This window comes from Suricata suricatta, chromosome 3 (assembly GCF_006229205.1).
Source record: "Suricata suricatta isolate VVHF042 chromosome 3, meerkat_22Aug2017_6uvM2_HiC, whole genome shotgun sequence".
NCBI classification, from domain to species: Eukaryota; Metazoa; Chordata; class Mammalia; order Carnivora; family Herpestidae; genus Suricata; species Suricata suricatta.
In genome coordinates this window covers 110567114-110580346 of record NC_043702.1, presented here as the reverse complement: position 1 = coordinate 110580346, position 13233 = coordinate 110567114, and the positions used below count along the sequence as shown (strand labels likewise).

General features: G+C 40.4%; 1 protein-coding gene across 1 annotated transcript in view; it reads left to right on the top strand.

Moving 5' to 3' along the window:
* PLD5 (phospholipase D family member 5) overlaps nucleotides 1-13233 on the top strand; it is a 327662-nt gene that overhangs the window by 296052 nt on the left and 18377 nt on the right. Inside the window, exon 8 of the mRNA XM_029934829.1 lies at nucleotides 10514-10682. Coding sequence (XP_029790689.1) covers nucleotides 10514-10682 — 169 coding nt within the window. The remainder of the gene's footprint in view (nucleotides 1-10513; nucleotides 10683-13233) is intronic.

Genomic DNA, 13233 nt, shown 5'->3' with positions numbered 1-13233 from the left:
ACCCATTCTTCTCAAACTATTCCAAAAAATAGAAATAGAAGGAAAACTTCCAAACTCATTCTACGAAACCAGCATCACCTTGATACTGAAACCAGACAGAGACCCAGCCAAAAAAGAGAACTACAGACCAATATCCTTAATGAATACAGATGCAGAAATACTCAACAAGATACTAGCAAATCGAATTCAACAGCATATAAAAAGAATTATCCATCATGATCAAGTGGGATTCATTCCTGGGTTACAGGGCTGGTTCAATATTTGCAAATCTATCACTGTGATCCATCACATTAACAAAAGAAAGGATAAAAACCATATGATCCTGTCAATAGATGCAGAAAAAGCATTTGACAAAATACAGGACCCTTTCTTAATAAAAACCCTTGAGAAAGTCGGAATAGGAGGAACTTACCTATACATTATAAGAGCAGCTTATGAAAAGCCCACAGCTAATATCATCCTCAATGGTGAGAAACAGAGAGCTTTCCCCTGAGATCAGGGACACGACAGGGGTGTCCACTCTCACCACTGCTGTTTAACATAGTGCTGGAAGTCCTAGCATCAACAATCAGACAACAAAAGGAAATAAAAGGCATCAGAATTGGCAAAGAAGAAGTCAAACTTTCACTTTTTGCAGATGACATGATACTCTACATGGAAAACCCAATCAACTCCACCAGAAGCCTTCTAGAACTGATCAATGAATTCAGAGATTTTTTTCAAAGTAATCTCTACACCCAAAGTGGGGCTCGAACTCACAACCCTGAGATCAAGAATTGCATGCTTTACTGACTGAGCCAGGCAGGTCCTCCTCTTCCCCCCCACTGAAAATATTTCTTGAAAATTATTAGCTAACAGGTATACCTGTAGGACATATTGAAACTGAGAAGGTCTGGCAAATTTTCCTCTAAGGAGATACCACTTTGTTGTATTCATGTCAGTCTTCATTAAAGGATAAATTTTCATATTTTTTTCAACTTAAAGAAGAAGGAAACTCAGAATGTATTTGTTCTCAGTCAATCCATTCCTCTATATGAGGAAGACAAAGCATTTTAAAAATGAAGAAATTTGGGGGCGCTTGGGTGGCTCAGTTGGTTAAGCGTCCAACTTTGGCTCAGGTTATGATCTCGCACTTCAGGAGTTTGAGCCCCACGTCGGGTTCTGTGCTGACAGCTCGGAGCCTGGAACCTGCTTAGGATTCTGTGTCTCCCTCTCTCTCTGCTCCTCCCCTGCTTATACTCTGTCTCTGTCTCTCAAAAAATAAATAAACGTTAAGAATTTTCGTTAAGTTTAAACATGAAGGGATTTTTATAAGAACTCATCATTGTTAGAGTAGAAATACTTATAACACATTGGGGGCAGGCCGCACCCACATAAACACCTGGCTGCACCCCAGGTATTTCCCACTTCTGCTGCCCTGCCGGGAACGCAGAGATTTGGCAACTTCTAAGTGTTTTGAATAACCCATTTAAAGCCAGAAAGTATTTTCAAAGAGAGTACAACTGGAGACCTTTTTAATCTGGGAAATTGCAATTTCAAAATAACCCTTTACTGAGGTTAAATGATGAAGTGTGCCCCATCGTGCTTGAATATTTTTCATGTTGCCAACCTCCTGCATGCCAGATATGCAGCCTCTTTATGCTTTAGGCTGGAGGATTGTGAGAGCATGATTCTCCCGCAAAGTGATCTCCAATAATGACAGTCAAAGGGCATTTTATTTTTTTTAATGTCTTATTTATTTTTGGTACAGAGAGAGACAGAGCATGAGAGGGGGAGGCGCAGAGAGAGAAGGAGACACAGAACCAGAAGCAGGCTCCAGGCTCTGAGCTGGAGGTCAGCACAGAGTCTGATGTGGGGCTCAAACCCACAAATGTGAGATCTGACCTGAGCTGAAGTCAGAGGCTTAACCAACTGAGCCACCCAGGCGCCCCCAAAGGGCATTTTAAGCTACAAGACTCACTATTAAAACATTTTTACTTTCAAATATGGCACATCCCTTGAATATTCATAGGTGTTTACCCATATACTTCCACGTTTTGTATCCCTCTTTTTTATTTTTCTCCCGTTTATTTGGTTTGAGATTTTGTTTTAGATGTCAACTTCACTTTAGATTTTGAAGCATAATAGATAGGTTTTGCCTGCTTTTCCTATTATTCGGAACGAGAGTAAGGGATGATAGGGTGGTGGTTTCTTAGGATTGACAAAACCTTCATCCTCAGCAAACAAAACAAGATCCTTCATGGCCGGAGGGGAACGAGTTAGCTTAGAGAATCTAAAATATCTTGGAAATGTAAAAGAGAAAACTAAAAGAATGTTAAAGAACTGAAAACTAATCTGAAATTTTGCATTTTGGTTATTCATCTACCATTTCAGTGGTTATCCAAAGAACAGTTCTCTTATCATCTTGGGATATTTCAAACCCACAATGCTGTAAGTATTCTAATGAAAAGTCATCAGAGTTGCGCCTGGGGGCTCAGTCCGTTAAGCATCCAACTCCGTTCAGGTCATGATCTGAGTCTGAGCCCTGTGTCAGGCTCTGTGCTGACAGCTCAGAGCCTGGAGCCTACCTTAGATTCTGTGTCTCGCTCTCTCTCTCTGACCCTCACCCCCCCCAAAGTAAATAAACATTTAAAAAAATTTTTAAGTCATCAGAAACATAAGAAGTAGTTCAAACATCCAGGTTATCATTAAATTCTTCTCAATCATGTGAAAAATACTTAAAAGTCAGCATGGTTACTTGTCTTTACATTGTTGTTACAATATTTCAGGAGTGCATTCAACTTGGATGAACAAATAGACATTGTCCAATATCACTGTGTCAGTGTGCTACAGACTGAGCTTTCAGTCCACACACTGCTAAACACCCAAATGAAAGAGGAAAACTTCACATGTTCCCAAAGTAGAAGTGGTTGGCCACATGGGAAAAAATACATAGACCATCATTAGGCAACAGTGTTAGATGTAACTTCTAATTTTCCAAGAAGTACAAAGTAAAGGAAACGATGTGTGGCTAAATAAATCCCACAGTAAAAAAAAAAAAAAAATCAGAAACTCTACAATTCTTCCTGTCTTGGCAATCAAGTGCTATTTCTTTTAGCAATTCACTTATTTATTTAGGCCTCTGTTTGGGGTTGTTCATTATTTATTTCTTCAGTCACGTGAAACACATCTTTCAGAAGAAAATCAGTAAATGTGTGAAGGAACAATAAGAATGTAGGCTGGCAGCCCAGAATACTCTGTCCCGGCAAAGTTACCTTTCAGATGTGAAGGATGAATCAGGGCTCTCCCAAACAAACAAAAGCTGAGGGAGTTCACCACCGCTGGACCTGTCCTATAAGAAATGTTGAAAGGGGCTCCTCAAGCTGAAATAAAAAATTGAAAGCACACAAAATTCTGATTAAGGTGATAAGCAGACAGTCAGAATTAGAAAACTGCAACTCTTTTTTAGAATATTATATGAAACTCTTGGCTATATCATAAATGTTAAAGGAAAAGAGCATTAAAATGACTATTGCTGCTACAAGTTGGTAATGAAATCACATCATAAAAAGAGGTAGTTTGCAGCATCAAAAATATAAAAGGAGCGGAGTAAAAGGATGATAGGTCAAGAAAAGTAAGCTGCTATCAGCAGAAAAAGGACTATATTTTCTATGAGCTGTTTTACGTAAACCCTGTCGTAACCACATGTCAAAAACCTAGAACAATCATGAAATACAGAGGGAGAAGAATGAACAAATCATTATGGAAAACCACCAATTGGCAAAAGTAGACAGAAAAGGGGAAAAAAGAAAGAATGGAAAAAAAAGGAAAAGAGAAAAAGAAACAATAGAGAGACAAAATAACCAGAAGGCAAAAGATAAAACGTCAGTAGTAAGTAATATATATGATTACATATTAGTATCATCCTCAGTGAAAATAGATTGAACTCACCCATCAAAAGGCACAACGTGGCTGGATGGATTAAAAAACAATAACAAATCTGCTGCCTAAGGAGGACTCACTCCAACTCTAGAGACACATACAGACTTAAAGTGAAGGATGGAAGATGATATTCCAAGCAAACAAATGAAAAAGAAGACAGGCAGAGCCATACTTATAACACATAAAATAGACTTCAAGCTAAAAAGGGTCACAAGAGACAAAGAAGGTCATTATATAATGACAAAGAGGCCAGTATGTCTAGAAGATATAGCAATCATAAATATACATGCTCCCAACACTAAAACATCAAAATATATTAAACTATTAATGAGAGATCTTAAGGGAGAAATAGACAATAGTACAATAACTGTAAGAGACTCTAAAACCCAACATCAGCAATGGATAAATCACCCAGATAGAAAATCAACAAGAAAATGCTGCAGTTGAATCCAGCTTTAGAACAAAGGGACTTCTCAGACATAATAGAATATTCCTCCCAACAGCAGCAGAATACGCATTCTTCTCAAGTACATATGGAACATTCTCCAAGATAAATCACATATTAGGCCACAAAACAGATCTTAGCAAATTTAAGAAGGTTGAAATTATACCAATTATCTTCTCTGACCACAGTGGTGTGAAACTAGAAATCAACAAGAGGAAAGTAAGAATATCTACAAATATATGGAAAATAAACACACTTCTAAACAACCATGAGTCAAAGAAGAAATCAAAAGGGAAATAAAAAATTACATTGAAAACACAATATATCGAATATTGTGGGACGCAGCAAAAGCAGTTTCAAGAGGAAAGTTTATAACTATAAACACAGATACTAAGAAATTAGAAAGATCTCAAATAACCTAACTCTACACCACAAGGAGCTAGAAAAAGAAAAACAAAGTGAACCCAAAGTTAGCAGGAATGAGGAAATAATAAAGATCAGAGCAGAAATAAATAAAATAGAGACCAAAAACCAATAGAAAGGATCAACAAAACTAAGAACTGGTTCTTAGATAAACAAAATTGACCCCTTTAGCTAGACTACAGAAAAGAGAGAACAGACGCAAATAAATTAGAAATGAAAGAAGATACATTGCAACTGATAGTACAGAAATACCTAGAATTATGAGACTACTATGAACAGTTATATGCCAAGAAATTACATAAACTAGAAGAAATGAATTCATTTCTAGAAACACATAACCTACCCTGACTGAATCAGGATGAAAGAGAAAGTCTGAACAGACCAGTGATATGAGTAAAGAGACTGAGTCAGTAATCAAGAAATTCCCAAAACAGAAAACCTCAGGACCAGATGGCTTCACTGGAGAATTCTACCAAATGTTTAAAGTAGAATCAACACCAATCCTCCCCCAAACTTTTTCAAAATATCAAGGAGGAAGAGCACTTCCAAATTCATTTCATGAGACCAGCATTACTTTGATGTCGAATCTGATAAAGAGACCACAAGAAAGAAAACTATAGACCTGTATCCCTGATGAATATATTTGCAAAAATTCTCAACAAAATGCTAGCAAACCGAATTCAGGAGCACATTAAAAGAATTACATACACAATGACCAAGTGGGATTTATCGCTGAGATACAAGGATATTTCAACATATGCAAATCAACAAATGTAAATACAGCACATCAATAAAATAATTTAAAAATCACATGATCATCTCAATAGATACAGAAAAAACATTTGACAAAATAAAACACACTTTCATGATTAAAAAAAAAAACCTTTAACAAATTGGGCACAGAAGGAACATATCTCAGCATGATAAAGGCAGTATATGACAAACCAACATCTAACATTATACTCACTGAAGAGGAATTGAAAGCATTTCCCTCAAGATCAGGGAAAAAGCAAGGATGCCTACTCTCCCCTCTCCTATTCAATGCAGTTCTGGAAACCCTAGGCAGAGCAATCAGGCAAGATAAAGAATAAAAGGCATACACATCCAGAAGGAAGTAGTAAAATTGGCACTATTTGCTGATGATGTGATGATATATAGAATCAAAAACTGTAGGAATTAATCAACAGTTTAGTAAAGTGTCAAGATACAAAATCAATTGCATCCCTTTACACCAATGATGAAGCCTCTAAAAAAAAAGAAAGCCATCTCATTCATAATACCATCAAAAACAAAATAGGAATAAGTTTCACCAAGGAAGTAAAAGATCTGGACAATGAAAACTACAAAGCTTTGCTGAAAGAAATTGAAGAAGACACAAACAAATGGAAAGGCATACTACGTTCATGGATCAGAAGAATAAGTATTGTTAAAATGGCTATACTACCCAAAGTGATCTACAGATTCAGTGCAATCCCCATCAAAATACCAAAAACATTCTTCACATAAATAAAAGAAACAATCCTAAAATTTGTGTGGAACCACAAAAGACCACAAGCAGCCAAAGCAATCCTGAGAAAAAGAACAAAGTTAAAGACATCACACATCCTGATTTGAAACTATATAACAAAGCCATATTAATTTTTTAAAAAAGTACAAAAATTAACAAACATCAACCAATGGAACACAATAGAGAGCCCAGAACTAACCTCTGGCCTATACAGTCAACTAATATTCAACACGGGCACCAGGAACACTCAATGGGGAAAGGGTAGTCTCTTAAACAAATGACACTGGGGGGAAATTGGAGAAAATATGCCAGACAATTACATTGGGCCCCCATCTCACATGAAAAGATGTTAAATATCACTCATCATCAGGTAAAAGCAAATCAAAACAAGGATGAGATATCACCTTCTACCTATTACAGTGGCTGTCATCAAGAAACAGGTGCTGATGAAGATTTAGTGAAAAGGGAACCCTTATACACAGGTGATAGAAAGAGAAATTGATCCGATCACTATGGAAAACAATATGGAGGTTCCCTCAGAATTAAAATAAATCTACCATATGATCCAGCAGTTCGACTTCTGGGTATTTAAGCAAAGGAAATGAAAACAGAATTCATAATATAAACAACAGAATGACCATCAACAGATGAATGGATGAAAAGATGTGGTGCATATACACAATGGAATATTACTCAGCCATGAGAAAGGATAATATCCTTCATTTTGCACCAGTGTGGATGGACCTTGAGCACATTATGCTAAACGAGATAAGTCAGACAAAGAAACACAGGTGCTGTATGATCCCACTTGTAAGTTCAAAATGTAAACAGATGGTACACTGGTGGTTACCAGGAGATGGGGATGGTGAGGGATAGGAGTGATGGTATTTAAGGCTGCTAACTTCTAATGAATAGTAAATAGGTCATGGAGATATAATGTACCATATAATGAATACAGGCAACAATATTACACTGTATTTATGTAATATGATAAATATCAGTGCATTAGCAATCATATTACAATGTAAAAATGTATCAAAGTAAGATGCTATACATCTTATTAAATTTACAAAATGGTACACATCAAATTTATTCAATAAGAGAAAAATGTAGGCTGGGGCACCGGGGTGGCTCAGTTGGTTAAGTGTCCAACTTTGGCTCAGGTTATGATCTCACGGTTGGTGAGTTTGAGTTCCGCATTGGGCTCTCTGCTCTCAGCATAGAGCCTGCTTCGATTCTCTCTCTTTCTGTCTCTCTCTCTGCCCCTTCTCCACTTGCACACTTGTGCTCTCTCTCTCTCTCTCTCTCAAAAATCAATAAACATTAAAAAAAAGTAGGCTGATTATTCTGTGGGCTAGTAACATTTTTCATTTATGTATTCATTCAACAAATATTTATTGGGCACTGTGCAGGAGCAGATGAGCAGCGTGTGGTCCCAAGAACTCCATCCAGTAGGGCAAACAGACACAGTATAGATTATCCTAACAGTGTGGTGAATGGAATAATGAATATATTTACAAACTATTATAGGTTCTCAGTGAAAGAGCATCTATGGCAGTTTCAAGGTTAGAAGAGTCTTCGGAGGAAAGCCTCACATTTTAAAATAGGCAGGAGTTGGTCAGAAAAAAAGGGGACAAAAAAGAATTTTCCAGGTAGAAGGGAGAGCATGCGCAAAGTTTCAGATGGAGACAAATAGCCTGGCATATGGCAAGGTCTGTCACAAGTTCAGTCAAGTTCAGTGCTGGAACACAGAACCCAAGGTAAGGTGATGTGAGGTCCACCAGGAGGGAGGGCAGGGACAGGAACAGGAGGGGCTGACTGTGAGGAGGGGGAGCCTCCGTTGTGTTTTCATCAAAGGAGATATGCTTTTTGACAGACCCCTTTGGTAGTCACGGAAGATGAACTTGACAGGGACAAGACTGGAGGCAGAGAAACCACCTTGGAGCTGGTGTAGTGGCCCAGGTTACGGATAATGAGGGATAAGAAGGACAGAATAAAGGATATTCTTGCCAGGAATATTTCTGAAGTACATGGGGAATGGTAAAAAGGAGAGAATTACTGCTGGGTTTTTACTTTGGGTGATTATAGTATGATCATTATACCAAGTGGAGGCTATAAAAAGTATAAGGAAATAGGCAGGAAATAGAATTTGAGGTTCTTGTAAAGGTCCAGATCAGTAAAGTTCTTATGAAGATATTCAAAGTCTGAAGAGAGTTAGCCTAGTAATGTGAATTTGGAACTTTTCAGATGGTAGAGGACAGTTGAAATCAGGTGCGTAGATGAACCCATGAAGGGGATGGCATGTGCAATGAGGAGAGGAGAGGACGGTGGTGGAGTCATATGGAAACATTGACCACAAAACAGATAAAGAAGGACAGACCATCAAACCAGGGTCATGGAAGCCGATAGAATTAATTATCAAAAAGAAAGGAACACCAACAGAGCTACATGCGGCTTAGACTAACTAAACTAAGAATTAAATGATGTCCTTTAGATGTGGCAGTTGGGATATCCCTGCTGACTTTGAGATTGGTAGAATGGCAGGCTGGAGGCTGGGGGGCAAGAGACTGAGGAGAGAGCAGGGGTGATGAAGTCCAGTCAGAGGTCCTGGATTACACTGTCAAGAGGTTATGTTGAAAAAAAAAAAGTAGAGACAGACCCATAAATACAGAGCACAAACTGATGGTTGCCAGTGGGGAGGGGCAAAGGATGGGCAACATGGGTGAGGGGAGACGAAGACCCAGCCCTCCAGCTGTGGAGTAAGTCACAACGATGAACGGCACAGCATAGGGAATATACTCAGCGACAGTGTAACGGTGTTGTGTGGCGACCAACGGCAGCTACACTGGTGGTGAGCACGCATCACAGATAGATGTTGAATCACTGTGTTGTACACCTGAAACTAATGTAGCATTATGTGTCAACTATACTCATAGATAGATACATAGATACATAGACAGATACATAGACAGATACATAGACAGATAGATTTGTTCAAAAAATAAAAGAAATTGTGCACCAGCCGCAGAGTGATACAGAGTCAGGGAAATGTTCTCCAAATGGTTAAGATTTACGTTTTGTTCTCAAACTGGAGGAAAAGAGAGGGTGGAAGTTGAGACTCTTCAGGAAGCAATGACCAATGAGACACAGCTGCAGAGGTTCAGGGGACCAGCTCAAGAGGCACCTGAGCAAGGTTGCCTTATCCTCTGAGCTGGAAGAAAAGGGAGAAGGATGCATGAGGCTCTTGATGGAAAGCTGAGGGAGACCATGACCAAGAAGCTCCATTTTGTGGACAGAGGAAGAAACAAGTTTCTCTTGAGCCGGGGTAAGCTTAGAGTAATGACGGAACCACCCAAGGCAAAGACGGGTGCTCGATGGTGGCGAGGGCCCTGATGGGTTTGTGCTGGCTCCAGCCTCACAGGGCTGAGCTGACTTTGTTCAGTACTCCTTGGCTTTGTGGCCATTGGAATAGACAGATGTGTGTGGCTAGGTGTCGCTCTGAGCCAGGGTTTAGAGGCTACCAAGAGCTAGAGGAAGGACCAGGGCAGGTGTCCTTCAGGTGATCAGCACTGGAGCTAGGCTGGGGTGGAAAGGAGACCCCGAGCTGATAGAGCAGGAGAGTGAGGGATTCACAGGGCTGGGCCCATGTAGGGCAAGAGCACGGTCAGTGGGGACTTTGCGGAGTACGGATGCTGCGGGACCACAGTAGGTCCCATATAAAGAGTAGAACTTTGGAGGTGCAGTGACTCTAAAACCAACAGCCTAACATTTCAAGTAGTACGTTATTAGTCCAAACTGACTTGGCCTGGATCTAGGGAAAGATTTGAACAAGTGAACAAACAGAAGGTTTGTCAGGGCTTGTCCTTCTGAGGGAAACATCAGTTTTTTCTCTTCAAATAAGAATTGACAGTTCTGGAAGTGACATTGTATGTATGGAGGGCTGACCCCACTTCCTGCACTAAGTGGGCAAATTGTCATAGAAAATGCACGGCCAGACTTCTGGAGAAGCTGTGGTCAGGATTTAGTTGTGGTGGGAGAACACATTTTGGGGAAGGTCAAGACCCAGTAAAGCTTTTTTCCAAATATCCTATCAAGTTATTTACTGAACAAAGTAACGATCGGATTAATTCATAAGTGTTCTTTGTAGTCTAGTAAATTTCTTTCCCCAAACTAACTTATTTTCCTTATTTTTATCCACATGGATATTATTTCTACAGGACTTATTGGCCAGACTTGGATGGGAAAATCAGAGAAGCCTTAGTTTTGCGAAGCGTTAAAGTTCGACTCCTTATAAGCTTCTGGAAAGAAACGGACCCCCTTACATTTAACTTTATTTCATCTCTTAAAGCTATTTGCACTGAAATAGCCAACTGCAGTTTGAAAGTTGTAAGTATGGTGTTGACTTTATTTATTATTAAATAAAAAAGGCTGATTCCCTCCGCACATCAGTGAAAGCTATGGGCCCTTGCACTCATGTAAACTGCCAATTAAGAACCAGGATAACAATAATCTCCGATAGTGAAAAGGCGCTTCAAAAGTAGGATAAGTAAGTTTTCAAGACAAACACTCTCGAGAAAAGGAGCCTGGAATTCACATTTCCTGGTGCCCTCCTGGCCCTGCCCTGTTTTCATACACTGCGCACTGTGTCCTCTCCACTTTGCAGAGTGTGCCTCGTTCTTCAGCCTGCCATTCCTGTTTCCAAGGCTGCGACCAACAGAACAGTGAGGTCACATGCACCTGCACCACCACTCCCAGCCCCAGTGTGCCCCCAGCCTGGGCTCCTGCACTTGCTCTGGGTTCCCTGGGCCACATGCTTATCCATATCTGCATACTCTGAGGGCGACAGGATTGGGAATTGGTATTACTTTCAGTGTGGTAACTCCCTAGCTCATGTTTGACTCTCCTTGGGTCCTTACATATGACTTCCCCTTCCTCACTTCGGGCCTTTGTAAATGCTGGTCCCTCTGCCCATAACTCTTTTGTCCCCCAGGCTTTATCTGACTAATGCCCTCTAGTCCTTTAGGGCTTAACCTTTTCCAGCCTCCACTTCAATCATTCATCACATGTCCCTGAGAGAAGCCCCGGGGGGGCTCGGTCGGTTAAGCATCTTACTTTGGGTCAGGTCATGATCTCATAGTTTGTGGGTTCAAGCCCTGTATCAGCCTCCACACTGATGGTGAGGAGCCTGCTTGGGATTCTTTCTCCTTCTTTCTGTGCCCCTTCCCTGCGCGCGCTTGCTCGCTCTCTCTCTCTCTCTCTCTCTCTCTCTCTCTCTCTCTCTCTGAAAGTAAATAAATCAACATTAAAAAATGTACCCTGAGATCTTACTCTGTGCCAGGCACCCTTCTAGGTGATGGATCTGTGCTCCATGCAGCATTGAAGGACCCAAGATGACAGGGACACAACCAACATCTCTGACACATACCTTCCAAGACAGTCCCAGGCCTCAACATCCCAAGGCCAATCAGAAGGAGAGAGAGACTGGAGGACTTCCCAGGAAGCATTGATGGGTTGGACCTGGAGGTGGTGAACATCCCTTTAACCTTCATTCTGCTGCTTGGAAGTCACTCACCCATCACACTCAATGGCAGGGATGACTTAGGAGTGAGGTCCTGCACAGCTCAAAGTTCAGGACCTCCCAGTGATGTGCAGTTCTGGACAGGGGTCTGGATATGGCATTTCATAGTTTAATAAACAGAAACTAAAGACAAAATAACAACACTTCCCATGAGACCCAAAGCCCAGGGGACAGGGACAGGAGAAGGACAGTGAAAACTCCATCAGAGGAGGGCACGCAGCAGTCACTGGCCCAAGCAATCATAAAATCCTCCTGGGCAGGTCCAGTGAAGTCCTACTCTTCCTGCTCCCAAGGTTGTTTTCAGCATGAACAGTTAAGGGAAGTTTTGGTCCCAGATCATGGTTTCTCTGGCAATGCAATTTTCTCAGAAACTAAGTAGGCTTCTGATTTGTTTGCTTCTGGTCATTTCCAAGTACCAGTAGGCACAACCAAAGATTTTGTCGTACATAATTCCCAAACTTGACTAATCATGCTTCCTTCCCCATATACATCTGCCTCTGCCTCTTTCTTCCTCTCCTTTCCCCTCTGCCTTTTCCTCCCCTCTCTTCTCTCTTGTTAATGGTGGCTTCATTCAGGTCATGGTGGGTGGCAAGATTACACCAATCATGATTACTTCAGTTATCTGATCTTCACTGCGGAACTGAGTCTTCACTAGCCTCAGTCACTTAAAGCATTCTTCAAATTTATTTTCTACTGTTGGGCTCTCAGGATAATCAGTTTTTCCAGCCCTTTGAAATACCAGATTTCTAGTGTATCTGTTCTCTTGCGTATCAGCTTGCAAACCAGCAAATCTGTCCCTGAGCTTATTTATGTCCTTATATAACTTCCTAAAAGTACTAATAATGACCAACAGACACTATTAATAATTTTTTTCTCCTCCCTTGCCAAAGGTTTGGGGGGGCTTGGTCTTCCTTCTAAATCAGTGCAGGTTTGGGTTTTACCACATCTTTTTCTCGTGTATAACATGGGTCCCCATTTTTTTCCATCTTGCTTTACCAGTTTCCTTGCTGCCTGCTGCCCATGGGGTAAACCACTGCCACATCTTTTATTAAGTTTTTATTATTGTTGTTATGGCAACATCTCACATCACATTGCCAGACATAGTAAGTGCTGAGTGTTTTTTAAACAAATGAAGGAATTTATATTTGTGAGTACAGACATTTAGACAGGCACTGCATTAAATACTTTGTATGTACTATTTAATCTTCACAACCGCACTGTGAGGCAGGAACTTTTTCCATTGTACAGACTTCGGAAGTGAAGCCTACAGAGATTAAAATAATTCCTCTCCAGGACACTAGTTAATAGTGGAGAAAGACTCAGATACAAGTCTTTCTAACTCCAGAGTCTGAGCCCTTA